This window comes from Delphinus delphis, chromosome 19, assembly GCF_949987515.2.
Source record: "Delphinus delphis chromosome 19, mDelDel1.2, whole genome shotgun sequence".
NCBI classification, from domain to species: Eukaryota; Metazoa; Chordata; class Mammalia; order Artiodactyla; family Delphinidae; genus Delphinus; species Delphinus delphis.
The window spans coordinates 44,883,745-44,902,247 of record NC_082701.1 but is presented as its reverse complement, the minus strand read 5'-3'; the positions used below and the strand labels follow the sequence as shown (position 1 = coordinate 44,902,247).

At 38.7% G+C, this 18,503-nt stretch overlaps 1 protein-coding gene across 1 annotated transcript in view; it reads left to right on the top strand.

The window, feature by feature from the left end:
* The window catches only part of SSH2 (slingshot protein phosphatase 2), a 245,163-nt gene that overhangs the window by 62,536 nt on the left and 164,124 nt on the right, over nucleotides 1-18,503 (top strand). Inside the window, exon 3 of the mRNA XM_059997044.1 lies at nucleotides 861-941. Coding sequence (XP_059853027.1) covers nucleotides 861-941 — 81 coding nt within the window. The remainder of the gene's footprint in view (nucleotides 1-860; nucleotides 942-18,503) is intronic.

The following is an 18,503-nucleotide window of genomic DNA, read 5'->3' as shown; positions in this document are numbered from 1 at the left end:
GCAGTGCACATGGGAGTGCAGATGTCTCTTCGAGATCCTGATTTCAATTCCTTTGGATTTATACCCAGAAGTGGATTTGGTGGATCATATGGTAGTGTGAAGTTTTGATGACATAAGTTTATATATCTCTAGGTAGGAGTAACTCAGTTTCCAGCAGCTGTTACCCAAAACATTTGAAGGAACTTAATGGGTCAGAGTTGGAGCTTTTTCTCTTCTCTTTTTTGTGTTGCTGTTAGTCATAAGGGAAAAATACTCTTGTGTTACCAGCTCATTGTTTCACTCCTTTGTCTCATTTTTCTTATCTGTCTTCTAGACAGATTTTGAAAAAGAGATTGGAGAGTGGAAGAAATGTTTTAAATTGTTTTCTGGCATCTGTCAGTAGGACTTGGGTAGGGCATGTTTTTTGGCTCTTCTTATAAACACTTGTTAGCAGAGGGCTAACGAGGCCAGGCTAGTAGTTAGATCCCTTAATCATGTGCTGTGTTACATTCTAAAGCCTGTCTCCAAACAGTCATCAAATATATACCTTTGAATATGAGGGTAAGTGAACACAAACCTACCCCATTCTGGAAAAAGTCCAGAGTACATACTCTGAAGGTTTAGTAGCACCATCTTTACAGAAAAAGGACATCCCATTGCCCAATTTGGAAACCACGGAAAATGCTTCTGCTACTCAAATATTCCTCAGTTTTCCTAACCAATCATCGTGTTGTTTATTCTCTTCAAAACAGCCGTTACTAATCAGAATTGCACCTTCTCACCTATGGGCTAACACTGACACTGTGATTTCTGCTGGCCTTTTCCCTTATGCTTATGGCCCTGTTATCTGGATCTCTGAAATGATCTTGTTTGTATTACAGAGCTCTCATTTGGAAGACAGTGAATCCGCAGCATTACTTTGCTGTGAACGTGAAGAATCAGAAATCTTTAGTGATTCCAATGTACGTAGGTATTTGTCTTTATACAGCCTTTGGTGATTCAAGTGAGAGCTTTTTGAGTAAATTTGGCTCTTAAATGCATCTGAGATAATGCCTATTATTTTATCTATTTGGCCTCACTCATCCAAATAGCCTGGGAAGGCAAATAAGTGACTTGGAATGAGTGTATGTATAAATATATGGTATATTTGTATGTGTAATAATCTCCATTCAAAGCATATCTCTCAAAGTAGATAAATGTTGCACCCTGAAACCTTGAGTCTCCTTCACTAAGGAATATGATTGTTTTTGTGGGTTTTTCACATTTTTTTTTATGGTCTTTTCCCTGTGACAACTGCTTGGTATTGGTGCTGCCACTGGACCTTTATTCCCCACATACAAAGACCTAACATATCCTGGCTGTTGATAATGTTAAGCCAAAGAAATGTTATAAATCCTAGACTATAGAGTCATCCAGATCATCTCAAACGTAGAACCATCTCACTACATTTCATGAGGTGTTATAAATTGTATTGATCTCATCTGACCCCCGGCAGAGTTGCTTAATTATTGCAAATTACCCACAGAATCAGGCTGAAGTTAGAGAATGACTTAAATTAACTACGTATCGCTTCCAGTAGGATAACTGCCTTTGCTAGCCATGGCTAAAACTAGGTTCTACAAACCTTGATGATAAAATCTGAGTTCTGTCTATTCCAGAAGGCTTATTGTGCATAGTAGGTATTCTATAAATATCGCTGAAGTTTCATCAATGGAAACTCTCTCTCGAATGAAGCTGTGCCTCTCAAGTATATCACCATAGTACTGCCTGCTTTTAAACTGTCTTTACTTCACCTTCATGGCGCAGTGAAGGTGATCACTATTTTAAGACCTCATTCAACCGTTATGTTGATTTATCTGGTTGCACTTCATTCAGCACTGACGAAGCGTCTGAAATGGCATGAAGTCAGTTATTGTGACTCACTAATAGCTGGAGTGGTGCTCACTTCCCTAGTACTTGAAAACATTAACTGACGAATTCATATGAACACTCATTTATTATCAACATTTTGCAGATGACGCACTGAGGGTGGAAATGTTATATTCTTTGCCCAACGTTGTGTGATAATCAGGGGCAGCGCTGACATCAGGTCTCAGCTGACAGCCATCAGTGAGCTCATTATCAGCAGGCAGCATGACATCAGATCTCAGCTGACAGCCATCAGTGAGCTCATTATCAGCAGCCAGCATCTTCAGTGATGGAATGTGTACCAGTCTCCTTATATATAGTGCCTTACAAGATTTATCCTGTTCAGTCTGCAGTGGAGTCTTCTAGACTTGGACTGGCTTATTGTTTTGGCTGATTTTGTCTTACAGAGGTCAGTGCATGGCAGTCCACGTAAAGAATATTTTTATGAAGTTGGACACGTGGGGGAAAAGACTCTAGTTTTAATAGTTTTCTCTCTTAGAAAAAATTAGATGGGTATATATATTTGCAGATTACTCAGGATTGCTTGATTTTATCGCCAGAACTTTCATTCATTTAAGTCAGGTTTGTTGTCTTTTCTTCTTCAAGAGGCAAAAGCGGTTACATGTACTTGGCTGGCTTTACCTGTAAAGGTACTGGATCTTCATCCTGTTTTGTGTGCTCAAGAAGTGTTTCCCATACTTTTTATTTCTTTTCTCACCTTCCCATTCCCACCCCCACATCGAAGGAGATTGAAAAGCTCCTTCCCAATTTGAAGACTTAAACTTGAAAACCAAAGTTTTTGCAGAGCAAACTGACTGAAATGCCACTTCAAATTTTTTTCAAAGGAAGTGGTACGGAATCTTGATAACTATTTGAAATAGAAGTTAACTGTTGTTATGAAGAGTAGAAGATAAAGAACTTTTTCAATAAACCTTGGAATAACAGAAATGTGAACTTTGGTTAGCTATATTCATTCCTTCCCTTATGCACGCACTCATTCATTCACCAAGCATTGATTGACTCTCATGTACAAATTACCAGGCCCAAGGCATTGGGGGTTAGGCCTAAAATATCAAATCGACCCTAAGAGCAAACATCCAGCTATAAGGTAAAAAAGGTCTGAGGCTCTAATGTAAAACATGGTGACTGTAGTTAACATTGTATTTTATAATTGAAATTGCTAAAAGAGCAGAACTTAAATGTTTTCACCAAAAAAAAAAAAGATAAATATATGAGGTGACTGACGTGTTAGTTAACCAGTTGGGGGAATCATTTCCCAATGTATTCATATATCAAATCGCCATAATGTACACTTTAAATATCTTACAATTTTACTTGTCAGTTTTACCCCAATAAAGCTGAAATTAAAATTACTCTAGGAGAATGTATAATCTACTCTTCAACAGATTAGTTTTATGGATATTCACGGAAATGCAGTGCATGGGGAGGAGAGAAGAAATCTGTGGGTGAGTGGAAAGAAATTTGGCTGGAGGCAAAGAAGGGATGGCTCTCTCTGGAAGAGGGCTGGCTGCCTTACATCTCCTGGGGCTTTCCCGGAAGAGAGGAGAGGAATGTAGAGAGACCTCTGCCCCTTCTCTAGTCCCACTCATCCTCTAGGGAACCAGATAAAGGGTAGAAGCAGAAGAAGCTATTTGCTCCCTCTGCTATGCACAGGGTTGTTGGAGGCCTCCATAATGGGAAGAGGGACTGCCTGCCCTAGAGCAGGGTGACCGTGTGACTGGAAGAGGTCACAGAGGAAGAAGACACTGGCCCTAGCTCAGGAGTTTCACTTTGTCTCCAGATAAGAAAGAATGTGGGCAGTGACCAGAGCAGGTTCCGTTACTAGTGGCTGCAGCAGCTACTGAGACTCCTGAGGGTTCTCTTCAAATTTCCCATCCCCATACCTACTGCTATCCTGCCTTAAAGGAGAAAGAGCTCAGCCTGAGCTGGGATTCCCATTATGGTGATTGTGGGGTTCAGCTAGAAACAACTGGATTCATTACCATTGTAGGGTTATTTCTTCCCTAGCCTGTAGGTCAGGAAAATGCTTGTTGTGTTATTTTGTCTCCTAAGAATACAACTTAATTCTTTCTCTCCTTTCTTTGTTCTTCTGACCCCACCCCTACCCTACCAAGCAGGAAGAGGGATGGATATAGGTGGTCATACCATTTTTATGGTCTATTTCGCTCTTTTGCTTGGATATTATATCCTTGTAGGGAATGCATTTTCCCTCTGTGCGATCAAAACAGATTTTATGTTTGAATAGCCCAGTGAAAGGGAAAGGTATTAGCCTTCTGTTATTAAAAAAAGTAAAAAGGGAAAGCTACCCTCTAGAATTGAATGTGAAGAGGGCAGATGAAAAGAAAGGAAAATCTAAAATGTAGAAACTATTTGGTTTAGAATACTTTACATTTTTAAACTTTAGGTTTGCATTCTCTTCTAGGTCAGGACAGATGTCTCAGAATAGATGGCAACTTCAGCGGAGGTTTTCATCTGTAGTGGGGTAGGAGAATGGCTTTGGGAGAGAAAGAATATATGACGTGGCTAATACTAAGTTCAAGATGAAGGATTTAAGAATTTTTAAAAGTTACTAGCATTAAGATAAGCCCTGGTTCAAATGAGTAGCCAACCTATGGATTGAAGATAGAAGGAGCTTTAATCTTCAAGATTCTTTGGAGGCATCCTGTTTTTCTTGTGTGTTTTAAGTTTTAGAATATGGTGTATGGAATGATCAAAACAATGAATGATTTGTTGGCTTAGAAAGTAAAGCTACACTTAGAAGGGGAGAACCGCTGTTGTCAGGAAATCTACTTTTGTAAATCTCTAGAGATTGTAAGCACAAGCAAGATGCTTGTGGATGAACCTACAGATACAATGATAACCAACTGGTTGGATGGAAGGTGGTGATGGTATGTGGGCCAACGAGCATGTGCATCTGGTCGTTTCTGTTGATTTGTATTTACCCTCTTCCTTTCAGCTCTCTCTCTCCCTTTCAGCTCTCTGTACTGTGTTTTTTATTTCTTTTTTCAGACTCACTTGCAGAGACACCATTTCACTAGCCAATGCACACAAATGTAAAAAGAATTTAAAAAGGAAAATTCGTTGCTAAGGAGATGTGGTTTTTATTACGAGTTTCAAATGGCCATTTAGCCAACAGCGAACAGCTGTCAGACCAGAGTTCAGGATGATTTGAATTGTTTCTGCCTCACCTCTGCTGCATAGTAAAGAGATTGCTGATTAGGGCACCTGGTCAGAAAAGAGGTTAAAAGTGTTGCTAGTGGCAGAAACATAGTTTTACCATGAACAGTATTCCTATTTTTTCCTTTGGAGGGAGTCTGATCCAAATGGTAACGCTGGTAGAAAGCCTCCTATGATGTTAAAATTATTTTTCTTTATTCCAGAATAAAGCATAGCTCGACTATTTTATCCTAGAATAACAAATGAGAAACAGTTTTCAACTTTTCTTTTTTTGAAGCCTTACCCTCTTAAGCGATTTATTTGAAGAGAAATGAGGTTTGTAGTAATCTTGGGTACAAAGTCTACTTTAAAAATTAGCTTTATAATTTAACTCAGTGGCTCTCATCATGGCTGCACGTTAGAATCACCTGGTGACTTTTTAAAATAATTTAATAACAGAGTCTCACCTCAGTCCAGTTAAACCAGGATCTCTGTGAGTGGGACCCAGGTATTAGTATTTTTTAAATGCTCGCAGGATTATTCTAATGTGAATCAAGGGTTCAGAACCACTGTTTTATCTCTAGCTATGCTAATTTTTTTTGCCTCCAAATCAGAGCTCCAATCTGCAACATTTGTAACATCTGTTTACATGAAGAGAGAATAAAATATGAGATTGATTAGAATAATGAGTTGACTGTATGTATGTACTACCTCAGGTACAATGCAATTAACTTTTATTCAGTGAAATTCCTTGGCTAGGCTTCTGTTAAAAGAGGAGCAACATACTGAAATTAGGTAAGTCAAATCCTCAGTAAACCTGTGTCAATGAAGGATAAAGTTTTCCATGAGGTTATTAAGACTTACACTTCCTGTGTCAACACTGCTAGGAGCTGGCATAGAAAAGAATCAAAGAGCACTTTTATACTTTGTGTATTATAACTTTATTAAAATAAAATATACACACAGAAAAGTGCACTTATTTTGTACTTTTATTTATATCGTAAATTTTCACAAACTGAAGTTTTCACAAACACACATCAAGAAACTGTGTAACCTGGACCTAGATCAAGAAATGGAATATTACTACTCCCCTCCACCAGTTCCCCCTTCCTCCAACACCCCCTCCTTGCTTCCTTCCAGTCACTACTCACCCTCTGGCTATCACCTCCCAGAGATAACTACTCTCCTGACTTCTTGACCATATGATTTTGATGTGGGCATGAGGCTATGCCCTTTAGATGACCTCTCTGACCTCCAGAATCAGGGGTTAGCATCATGTAATATTTAAAGAGCTCAGGTTCAAGGTTCCAACAGCCTGAGTGAAAGTCCCAGCTCATAGTAAGTCACACTGGCTGTGTGACTCCACTTCTCTAAGCCTTACTTGCCCCATCTGTAAAACAGGTGTAACAATAGGACCTGTCTCATAGAGTTGTTAGAATTAAATGAGATAATTTATGGGTCTGGCACATTACCTGTGCTGAGAGCAGAGGCAGATATAGTATTCCCTGATGTCATCATGTCTTCAGCAGAGTCAGGACAACGCCACTATGGTCCGTGGGCACAATTTAGTTCATAGTCTAGCTCGGGAGGGAAGGAGGAGGAAAAAGTGGGCATCCTGACCGTCTTTCCTTTTCCTCACCATCCTTGATTTGGCCTGTGACATGACCAACTTGTGGCAACTTCTAAAATATGTTATTTAAATTCATAAAGTGATTACTGAAAGGCCAGAAACGTCTTCTTATGCATCTATATATTTGCCACAGCACCTAGCACAATGATTTACAAGTTGCACGTCGTGTCGTGCCTTGGATAAAGGAATCTGAAAATGATGCTTCCTGCACATCTTGCTTTCCTGTGCTGGATTTGTATTGGTCTGATTTCTGTTCCTTTTGACCAGAGACGTATTTTTGAGACATCTAGCACAAGAACATACAGAATGTAGCAGTTAAACAATTGCAGGCAGAAGCCAAGAACTTGGCCTAATTTATAAAATCAACAAAATAAAAGCTCTAACTAGCTGAGTTATTCTGCTTCCATGATCTGAGGTCAGGCCTGCTCAGGTATATTTTCCCCTTATTTTGGTTTAGGAGAACAAGCAAAACAGGAGATGGCAGGACTTGTAGGCTTTTCATTAATAAAATTGTACAGACTTTTTTTAAAGATTATAGTTTGGAAACAATTTATCCTTTGGAAGGTTAGCAAGATAATTTATTGAGCACTTACTATTTGCCAGATGTGTTAAGTGATTTTCATACAATTTAGTCTTAAATCCAAGTCTTTGAGGTTAAGTACTTTTAGTATTTCCCATTTAAAGCTGAGGAAACAGAGACTTGCCTAACGTATGTGACAGTGCTGATATTGAGAGCCAAGTCTGCCTGACACTCCCTGCTTGAGCCCTTAACCTTATGCTGGATTGCCTTTACCCTTGAACAGAATATTGTTATTCTCATGCGAGGAGATCAGGAGCAAATGGAATAGTGGGTCTCAGCTCCGGCTTTGCAGCAGAATAATCTGTGGAGCTTTTCAAAAATATAGACACTCAAATGTCACTTTAGGAAGTTCCTAATTCAGTGGGTCTTGGATGAGCTCAACATTTTTATTCTTTACAAAGCTCCATAGGTGTTTCTTCGTGCAGCCAGAGTTAAGAATAGTGGTTCATAGAAGTTCCCTAGAGAGGAATTATAAGATTACAGATTTGGGGGCATTTGAAGACTGAATTTGGAATATTGTAGAGACACATCGTTGTTAGAAGTGTAGAGAAGGAGGAGGTAGCTTAATAACAATCAAGTTTCATGTTTCAGGAGGTAAGATAGTGTTTATCACTGGAAATTGGATATATCACTGGGGTATTTTATAGAAGGATTGATTCTCCATTCTTTCTATGCATTTCTAGAGTGCTGCCACTTTTGTGCTCAAGCAATCTTTCTCAACCCTAGTTTGCTCTCCCAGGTAATCTGTTTTCTCAGTGCTGGGGGTGAAGTCCTGGTGAAGTCGCGATTTCAGAGCTGTTAGGCAAGAACTGCTAACCTTGGAGAGAGCAGTGGATGGCCCTGATTAAGACAGATGCTGTGGGAGAGTTGTAAACTTAACAAATTCTTAATCTCAGTGGATCCTGTCTTCTGAGTTCCTCCTAATGCCTTTTGTTTATGTTTTTGTAATCTCAGTGCGCTTTGGCAGTAGGGAAGGGGTAGTAATTCTTCCTTTCACTTTACAATTAAGAAAGTTGAGTTATAATTTCAAAGGCCATGACTTTCTGAGAACTATAAATGAAATAATGGCTAACATTTGTTGAGCACTAACCATGTGCCTGGCTCTATCCTAAACATTTTTACATTCATTATCTCATATTACATCTCTGATGTGAGTAGTGTTATTTATCCCTGTTTTAGAGATAAGAAAACTGAGCTCATTTATTCTACAATTCCTTGAGTCTACTCTCTGGCAGTCACCGTGCTGGGAAATGAGTATCCAGTGATGAACAAGTCAGACCCTATACTTATGGAACTTACAGTCCATTGGGGAAGACACATAATAAAAAACAAATAAGAATTCAGTTACAAAATGTGATAGTGCTATGAAAAATACAAATGGGGAATAATAATAAAGAATAACAAGGCAGAATTGCCATTTAGATAAAGGATAATCAAGAAGAGCCTCTCTAACGTGGTGATATTTTAGCTCAAGATAGTTAAAGAGTTTGCTTAGCATCACATCTAGTAAGTGGTGAAATTCAAGTCTGATTCCTAAAGCTCTACTCACCATGCATGCTGCCTGTTAGACATGTGCTTGGAATCCACCCCAGGTTTGTGACTCTCCTCTCTGGTCTGACCAGCATTCATACCGTGACATTGTACCAGATTTCCAGAAGGGCATCATAAAGAAAGAAATTATAACAGTAAGATAATTTTTTAAAAAGAAACTTGCTTCCTAAAATGCTTCTTTAAAAAGAGCACTAGGAGGCAGCATAGAGAAGGGAGAGCAAACAGGGTGGCAAATAGTATATGAATTTCAGCAAATGATGGAGAGACACAAAGAAGCTGAAAATCTCTGCTGTAAATGTGCTAGGTACATTTGCATGAAGAAATGCCCTCTTCACATGTATGGGCTGGGGTGGATGTTCCACTTTGGATCAACATCCTATTTCCTGTCCTTACTTGAACTTAGTTTGAAGGCCCTGATTTAGGAACCAAGCAGAAGACTGCTCATGGAAGATGCTAAGAAGTGTTAGATGGTGCCTAGACCCTCAAGGTGCTTGGAAAGAATGTAGGAGGAAGGGGAACTGCTCTTGGGAAGGGAAAGGACAGAGAGGAACAGTGAAATACAGTCTTGAATTTAAATGCTGCAGTCTTCTTCTGACTCTATTGCAATGCTTGATGTGCCAAGTTACTGTCTTAGGGTTTTCCAACAGAGACCTCTGCATTGCCCTTTGCTCCGGAAGAATTTGTTCACTTGCTCTTTTTCCTCCCAGGAAATAACAACAATTCTTTTTTTTTTAATTTTTTTTTTTTAATAGGCAAAGGATCTGAATAGACACTTCTCCAAAGAAGACTTTTTTTTTTTTAAATTTTTGGCTGCATTGGTCTTTGTTGCTGTGCACGGGCTTTCTCTAGTTGCGGTGAGCGGGGGCCACTCTTCGTTGCGGTGTGCAGTCTTCTCATTGCGGTGGCTTCTCTTGTTGCGGAGCACAGGGTCTAGGCACACAGGCTTCAGTAGTTGCAGCATGTGGGCTCAGTAGTTGTGGCACAAGGGCTTAGCTGCTCTGCGGCATGTGGGATCTTCCCGGACCAGGGCTCGAACCCGTGTCCCCTGCATTGGCAGGCGGATTCTTAACCACTGTGCCACCAGGGAAGTCCCAATAACAACAATTCTTAGGCTGGTCAGAGTCTGTAGAAGTGTGATGCAAATTGTTAGATTCTGGATTATAAGCCTAACTGTTTAGATGTAAAGAGTGCCTAGTGTAAATTTCTGCTTGGAAAAGATTTGTGTGTGATATTCATATATACATCTTACTTGATGATTGTATTGGTGAAGATTATAAATTGACTCGATCCTTGCAATCTTGACAGTTTAGTCAAAAGTTATAATAGTGTTCAAAGTCTTTGACCCAGAAATCTAATTCTTGAAAATTTCCTCTGAGGAAATTTTTTAAAAGAAAAGTATATGTACTAACATATTAGTGAATATGTTTAATAATAGGAGAGAGGAGATGGTTAAGTAAACTATGGTAATATTAACTCAATGAAGCCATTAAAATGAAAAACATGAAAACTATTGATATATAGTTCTATGAGAAATTATATATGAAATGTTAAGTGAAAAAGTAAATAAATGGAAAAATTAAGTTGCATCTCTACCTAAGTCTTATGACAAAATAAATAACAGATAGATCAGAGAATTAAATTTTAAAAAATTGATATTACAAGTTAGAACATACAGGAGAAACTTTTTTTATAATCTTGGAGCAGGAAAGCCCTTTTAAAAATAATGACACAAAACTCAGAAATCATAAAAGAAAACATTGATGAATTCAAATAAAGTCAAAAATTCTACATTAAAAGATCCTGTAAACAAAGTCAAAGACAAACAACATGTTGGGAGAAAGATTTTCAACACATGACAAAGATCTAATTTCTAAAATACCTAATGTGTTCTATAATTTTTTTAAAGCTCAGAAACATAATAGACCGATGTGCAAAAGAAATTAACAGACTTTCACAGAAAAAGATATACAAATGGCTCTTCAACATATGAAAAGATATTTAATAGTTCTCATAACCAATACCATTTTTTACCTCTCAGATTGGCAAAGATCAAAAAAGTTTGATAATTGCATTGTGTTGGCAGGATCACAGGGGAAGCAGCTTTGCTATTTATTGTTGGTGGGGTGAATGCCCATAATATTTGCTCCAGAAATTTCACTAGTAAAAACTTATCCACCAGAAATATTCCTATATGTGTAAAAATTCATATAGTCAGAGATATTCATTGCAACATCATTTGTAATAGAAAAAAATTAGAAATATCCTAGATGTCCATCAAAGGGTTTCCGTATGAACCAATATGAAATTATCTCCTATTGTGAAAAGACAACACCAAGGGCTTCCCTGGTGGCGCAGTGGTTGAGAGTCCACCTGCCGATGCAGGGGACATGGGTTCGTGCCCCGGTCCGGGAGGATCCCACATGCCACGGGGCGGCTGGGCCCGTGAGCCATGGCCGCTGAGCCTGCACGTCCGGAGCCTGTGCTCCGTACCACAGTGAGAGGCTACCACAGTGAGAGGCCCGCGTACCACAAAAAACAACAACAACAACAAAAAACACCAAGACAACACCACCAAGATGCAAAGCAGTGTGTGTATCATTTGTGTAAAACAAACAAAAAACCCAAAAACAAAATAGCAGATGGAAAAGAATATGTTTAGATCCTTAAAAACACTTAGACTGTATCTGGTAATATACATAAAAATTAAAAAGAGCAATTGCCTTTAAGGAGAAGAACTTGTTGGCTGGGAAGCAGATGTAAGGTAGAGACTGATTATTTAATATATATCATAGTGTCCTTTTTTAAATTAAAAAAAAATTTTATTGCAGTATATTGACATAGAATATTAGTTTGAGGTGTACAACATAGTGATTCAATATTTTTATACATTCTGCACTATACAAAGTTATACTGACTGTATTCCCTGTGCTGTACATTATATTCCCATGACTTATTTTATAACTGGCAGTTTGTACCTTTTAATCCTCTTCACCTATTCCACCCCTCTCCCAACTCTTCTCCCCTCTGGCAACCACTAGTTTGTTCTCTGTATCTGTGAGTCTGTTTCTGTTTTGTTATATTTATTCATGTGCTTTGTTTTTCAGAGTCCATATATAAGTGAAATCACATGGTATTTGTCTTTCTCTGTCTGGCTTATTTCACTTATTATTAGCACAATACCCTCTAGGTCCATCCATGTTTTCACAAATGGCAAACTTTCACATGCAATGCAATCCCTATCCAAATACCATGGCATTTTTCACAGAACTGGAACAAATAATCCTAAAATTAGTATGGAACTACAAAAAAAACCCAAATAACCAGGGCAATCTTAAGAAAGAAGAACAAAGCTGGAGGTATCATGCACCCTGAGTTCAAACTACACTACAAAGCTGTAGTAATCAAAACAGTATGACACTGGCACACAAAACAAACAGACACATAGATCAAGGGAACAAAACAGAGAGCCCAGAAATAAACCGATGCACATATGGTCAATTAATCTATGACAAAGAAGGCAAGAATATACAATAGGGAAAAACAATGTCTTCAATAAGTGGTGTTGGGAGCACTACACAGCTACATGTAAAATGATGAAACTAGATCATTTTCTTACACCATATATAAAAATAAACTCAAAATAGATTAAAGACTTAAATGTAAGACATGAAACCATGAAACTCCTAGAAGAAAACATAGGCAATATGCTCTTTGAAATTGGTCTTAGCAATATATTTTTGGATCTGTCTGCTCAGGCCTGGGCAACAAAACCAAAAATAAACAAATGGGACCACATCAAACTAAAAAGCTTTTGCACAGTGAAGGAAATCATCAACAAAATGAAAAGGCCGCCTACTGAATGGGAGAAGATATTTGCAAATGATATGTCCAATTAGGGGTTAATATCCAAAATACGTACCGAACTCAGGAACTGATTAGTGTATAGGTCATATGTGTAGAAGTGTTCAGTGATCTTTGAGGGGAGGGTGTGTGTGTAAACAAAAATTCTAAATTTTTTGTTACTTAACTGCTTTTTTCCTCCTCAAGGAGCTTCTGTAATATAGCAGACCCTCACTGGAGCCATTTTTAGATGCCTTAAAGGTGAGCTACAGAGCAGCCAGTATTGTATTAAGCAATTCTAGCCCTCAGAATTTATGGTCCTTCCTGTTATGAGCTACATGTAACAAGTAAATACAAATTAAAATCCACTGGAATATTAATCAATGTGATGGTGCTATGTCCTAATAATTTAAATTCTACAATGCAAAAGTTAGGCCCAGTTCTTGTGATCAGCTCCACCTCTCATTAAGTCATAAGCACTACTGCTTCATTTTCTTCCCCATTCTTGGTTTCCACTGATCTGGTACCATGCCTCCATTTTGAACTATTTTGCACTATCCTGAGCTATTTAAACCACCAAAAGCGCAGCAGAACTGGCCTTGGTATTTCCTTCACTGGCTATTGTGACACTTCCCTGCCTGGCCCCTATGCCTTAAGGGCATGACCTTAGTTTCCATGTTTTGTGTGTATGGTTACCTTTCACTTAGTTATTCTTTCAACAAATATGTACAGAGTACGTCTGATGTGCTAGACACTGTGCTGGTTGTTGGGGATATATAGTGGTACATATAGCAAACGTGGTTCCTCCCTTGGAAATTTACATTCTCGTGGAGAAAGGTGGCATTAAACAGCTAATTTAGCTAGTGAATTTTAAAATTTTGATTGTGATAGATTCTGAAAAGAGGAAAGCACACCATACTGTGAGAATATGGCAGGCCGGGACCTGACCTGCTTAAGGTTAGTGGTCAAGGGAGGGCTTCCTTGGAGAACTGGTGTTTTGAGTGCTCTGAAAGAGGAGTCAGAGTCAACCAGAGGAAAGTTGGGTGGAGAGAATGGGGAAGAAAATACTTAGACGTCAGGAAACTTATTCAAGGAACCAAAAAAAGGTCAATGAGGTTGGAACATAAAAAATAAGGGAGGAAATAACACAAGATGATGCTGGCGAGGTCAGCACAGGCTAGATGGTACTGAGTCTTGTAAACTAAATTAAGAATCTTAGTCTTTATTCCTCAGACAAGAAAAAGCCATTGAAGAGTTTTCAGCTGGGGGTGTGAATTAGGGTACCGTTTAAAAAGATCTACCTGGCTTTACTATGAAAATTGGACTTCCAATTTATTTATTTATTTATGCATGCCATAGACAGTTGGGGCATTGTTTTTTTGTGATTTGATTTGGTTAACTCATTCGTCAGGCAATGGCGCTCTTAATAAGAGGGAGGTTGACAGAAAGGCAGTATGGTGGTGAAGAGTGTGTGACCCTGGATAAGTTACTTTACTTCTCTAAGTCTCAATTTCTACATCCAAAGAATGGAGATAATAAATAGTATATCTGCTTCATGGGGTAATTGTGAAGATTGAATGAGATAATATCTGCAAAACACTTAGATTAAGGCCTGGCACATTGTAAGCCTCTAATAAATGTTAGTCACTGTTAAAGTCTAATAATCTCATGAAGGGTTTAGCTGCTGCTCTGAGAACCACCCATTCTTGGTGGTCCATGGAGTAGCTTTCCATCCAGAGGTCACATGTGGGCTTGTCTAGCCACCACCACTGGACTGTAGGAATCTAGCCTAGTCAGCTGCTAGAGAAACATCATGTATAAGGTTTAATTTCACAAATGTCACTTGGAGATGGAAATGAAAGCTGAGGAATGGTAGCTTGCTTTAACCCTAGCTATGGTTTTGCTTTGAAGCTGGCTTTTGAGAGGTTTCCAACACTTGCAGGAAATCAATAGAATGGAGTCGTTGCTTGGAAACGGCTGTATCTCTTTGTTTCCTGCAATACTAGGTAGCTAATGTCTGTAATTATGCTGCTGAGCAAAGCCTCAGGTTGATCAAGGTTAATTGTTGACAGTATTTGAAATGTTAATAATGTCTACTCCAAAACTACTTTTCCAAAATAGATTGTTCCAGCTTCACAAAAGGTTTAAATGCCACTGATTTCTTCATTCAGTGAGATGTAATTCTAGGCCTGGAAACTGGGATCTTCCAATTTAATGTTTTCTAAGAAATTAGTACGCAGAAAATGTGTTTTTTCTTCTGCTTTAAAGTTTGCCACATCACATGCTTATAGAAATTCTCACTGCCTGACTTTTGTTATTGTTAGCGCGTAGCCTGTCCTCTAAAATTATACATTTCTGCCTTTGATTTGTTTTGTGGAACTAGGGAGAGGGGCTAAAGCATGCCATTTTTATGTAAGAGTCCTGGGGAGTTTGGGTAGGTGGGAATCTATTCTAAAAGTTTGCAGTGGATTCAGACTGCCTGGAAAGTCTTTTGTGTTTAAATTTATCTTCTGTCTTGAGAATATAAGAGGGCAGAATTTTAAAGGGAATTTTGCTACCAAGGGAAAAATTAAAAGTTTCTTATGTAGTCAATGAGAGTTCCCTGCAATCAAGTTTACTTACTGAATTTGTCAGAGATTTCCTGTGGTGAGATGGTTCGCAGATGGTGGATAATTCCATTTTTAAAGTAAAAGTGAGCTTTGTGTTTTGTTCTTTCTCTTGTCTAACATGATGTCTCCACCTGCAGAGCTGCCTTTTCTGTCACTCAGTGCTCTAATGGAAGACCCAAAAGTATTAGCTAAATTGTTCTGGCAGCGGAGAGAGTGTTGGGTAAGGAAGCACTTGGCCAAAAATAGGGCTTTCCCTAGCTGTTGCAGGAAGATAAACAGAGGTTCTACCATATGTAACTACATTCTTTTAAATGATTAACTAATGTGTTATGTAGCATTACTGCTAAAACCTAAAGTGGTGTGGGCTTATGTTGATCTAAAAAAATGTTCACATATAGATGCTATAGCTATGTTGGTTTTTTAATGTACTCATTCATTCTGCTTTTCTTTTTCTTTCATTGTTTTGTTTTTCCTGCCCAGCTTCACTAAGCTATATTGAGGAGTGTACCAAGTCACAGTGTGTGTTACCTGGAACTTCCTGGGAACTGAACATTTTATTCCTGTAGAAATTTGTTTACTGAAATTTTAGAAGACTGACAGTGTAGGAAAACCAAGTTTATTTTATGTGTTGACTATTATTTAAAATAGGAAAAGGAACTTTATCCTTGCCCCTCTTCATCAACCACTTAGCATGTAGTATACACTATGCTAGTTGCTTAAGGTACATCTGTGAACAAAACCAGAAAGCACTGCCCTGTAAAGCTTGTAGTTTGATGCCTGTTACCATTTCACCTTCTGCCTCCGCCAAGGGAAGTGCTAGGTTCAAATCTAGCATGACTACGTGTTGTCTCTGACCTTGGGAAGTCACTCTTTGACCCTCTTACTTGTAAGCCTAGTAATCGTGTTGTCATTCATTTGGGTTTCTCAATAGTCATCCCTTGCATTGGTTCTGTAAGATGAATTTCCTTGTTAATTGCTTGGGTTTGTACTTGGAGGAACTTTATGCAAAATAAAGGAATTTTGTCCCAGGATTTACCTATATATGTTCCCTAATGTGTTTTACAGCTGATCTGGCTTAACATCACCAACAATTTGTACAATGTGAGCCAAGAACACATGAGTTTATGTTTGTAGAATTTAATCTCACACATGTCATCAGAGTTGAGGGGAATGAGGTAGGAAATGAAATAACAGAGTTCTCTGGGTAGATAGCTGCTACATTTTTGGTATGGTCTGCTTTCATTTTGGGAGCTTATCTGCTCTATTCCATGTGATTCTGGTGGGGCTGACAATCACTTGGCCCTGCTTTTCTACCACTGGGATTGGTCATATGCCCATAGATCCATGTCAGGCTGGTCAAAGTATCCCTTTTCCTTGGATACCATGATTGATCCAGGGTAGCACATGACCCAAGCTGGACCAGTCAGGGTCATGTTGAGAGAGATATGGACGCTGGGAGTAAAAAGTTTAAGTTCTTTTTCTGGACTGTCTGATTAAGAGGATGATATATGCTTGGTGTGGTTGGTGGTCATCTAACTACCACATTGAGATAGTCTGCCTAAGAATGGGAAGCAAGCAGAGTCCAAAGAGAGAGGAGAAAGTAGAGACCTAATAACATCATTGCATTTTTTTAATCCCTCTTGGATTTACCAGTTACATGAACCACTACCTTTTTTGTTTTTCTTAACTCACATTGCTTCTTGTATAATACGGTATCCTTATCTATTATTGTAGTAGTCATTTGTGTTTGCCAATATTTCTGGTCCTCCTTATTCCAGATAATGGTAGGATTATAATTCCTTGGGAGTGGGGCATGATCATGTGACTGCTTTGGCAAATGAAATATGTGACTTTTGTCTCTTCCAGATGGATGGATGCCTTTAAGTCTGAAGGGCTGATGCATGACTCACTATATTCAGTTCTCCCTGCCATAGTGACTAGTCATGTTCCAGATGAGAGAGGGTAACATGGAGCAGAATCTCCAGCAACCTAAGACAGACATATAGCATAAATGAGAAACTTATTATTTTAAGCCACTAAGATTTTAATGCTGTAGGTTATTGTAGCCCATCTAAGTGATACTTGTTTGGAATATATTTTTATATATTAAAATTTTCTAAATCAAGTGAAAAAATCTTTTAATATGACATCTAGAAATACTAATATCTGCAGAATGAGATTATTAAAATATTTAGTATGCATAGTTACTGCAGTTAAGTATTAAGCTGCAAGGCTAGAAGCAAACAGCAGTGTTTCTTGGTTTACCATACAGGAACTAAATCTGCTTTTAGGGCTGTGACCTCTGACCAAATTATAGTTGCCTTGTTTCATATTATGTGGCAGGACAAAGTCTATAATGACGGGTGTTTAAAACTCAGACACTATGTAAACACTCTAGCCTTACCCATGAGAATTTCTCTTATGTGGCCAGGACAAGGATAGCATCTCCGTAACCAGGCCTTGCTATCTGAAAATAAAGAAACCAGACAGGTAGGAGTAAATGGTTTAAGGACAGATTGAACAAAAGCCTGATTTGCAGCCATGTAGTATCAGTATGGAAGTGTTGAAATTAACAGAGCCTTTGGCAGATAACCATAAGGAAGGTGCCTGCACTCTGCAAAGTGAGTGTGTGATACAGGCAGCAATGAGCTCTGTGGACCTGAACACCCTCTTTAACCGTGTCTCTTTGAGGTGATGGCATTTGTTCAAAACATCCTGTCTTCTCCTCCCTCCACTGTCCTGGACTTCAAAGGCAGATATATAAAATTTTTTTCACTGAAATTTTAGGGAGCATTTTGCTTTAAAAATATATTTGTGGGGCTTCCCTGGTGGCGCAGTGGTTGAGAGTCCGCCTGCCGATGCAGGGGACACGGATTCGTGCCCCGGTCCGGGAAGATCCCACATGCCGCGGAGCAGCTGGGCCCGTGAGCCATGGCCACTGAGCCTGCGCATCCAGAGCCTGTGCTCCGCAACGAGAGAGGCCACAACAGTGAGAGGCCCGCGTACCGCAAAAAAAAAAAAAAGAAAAAAAAAAAAATATATATATATAATTTGTGTGTGTAAATTATTGTATCTTCAATATCTGTGCTGGACTTTCCAGCTTACATGAGGGGCAACATATTCTCATGGGCAAAGCACAATAGTGATCTGTAATTTTAACCTGTCGGTGCTTTAATTTTTCTACCTGTAAGGTGGAAATAAAAAATTGGAAACAAATAAAATGGAAATA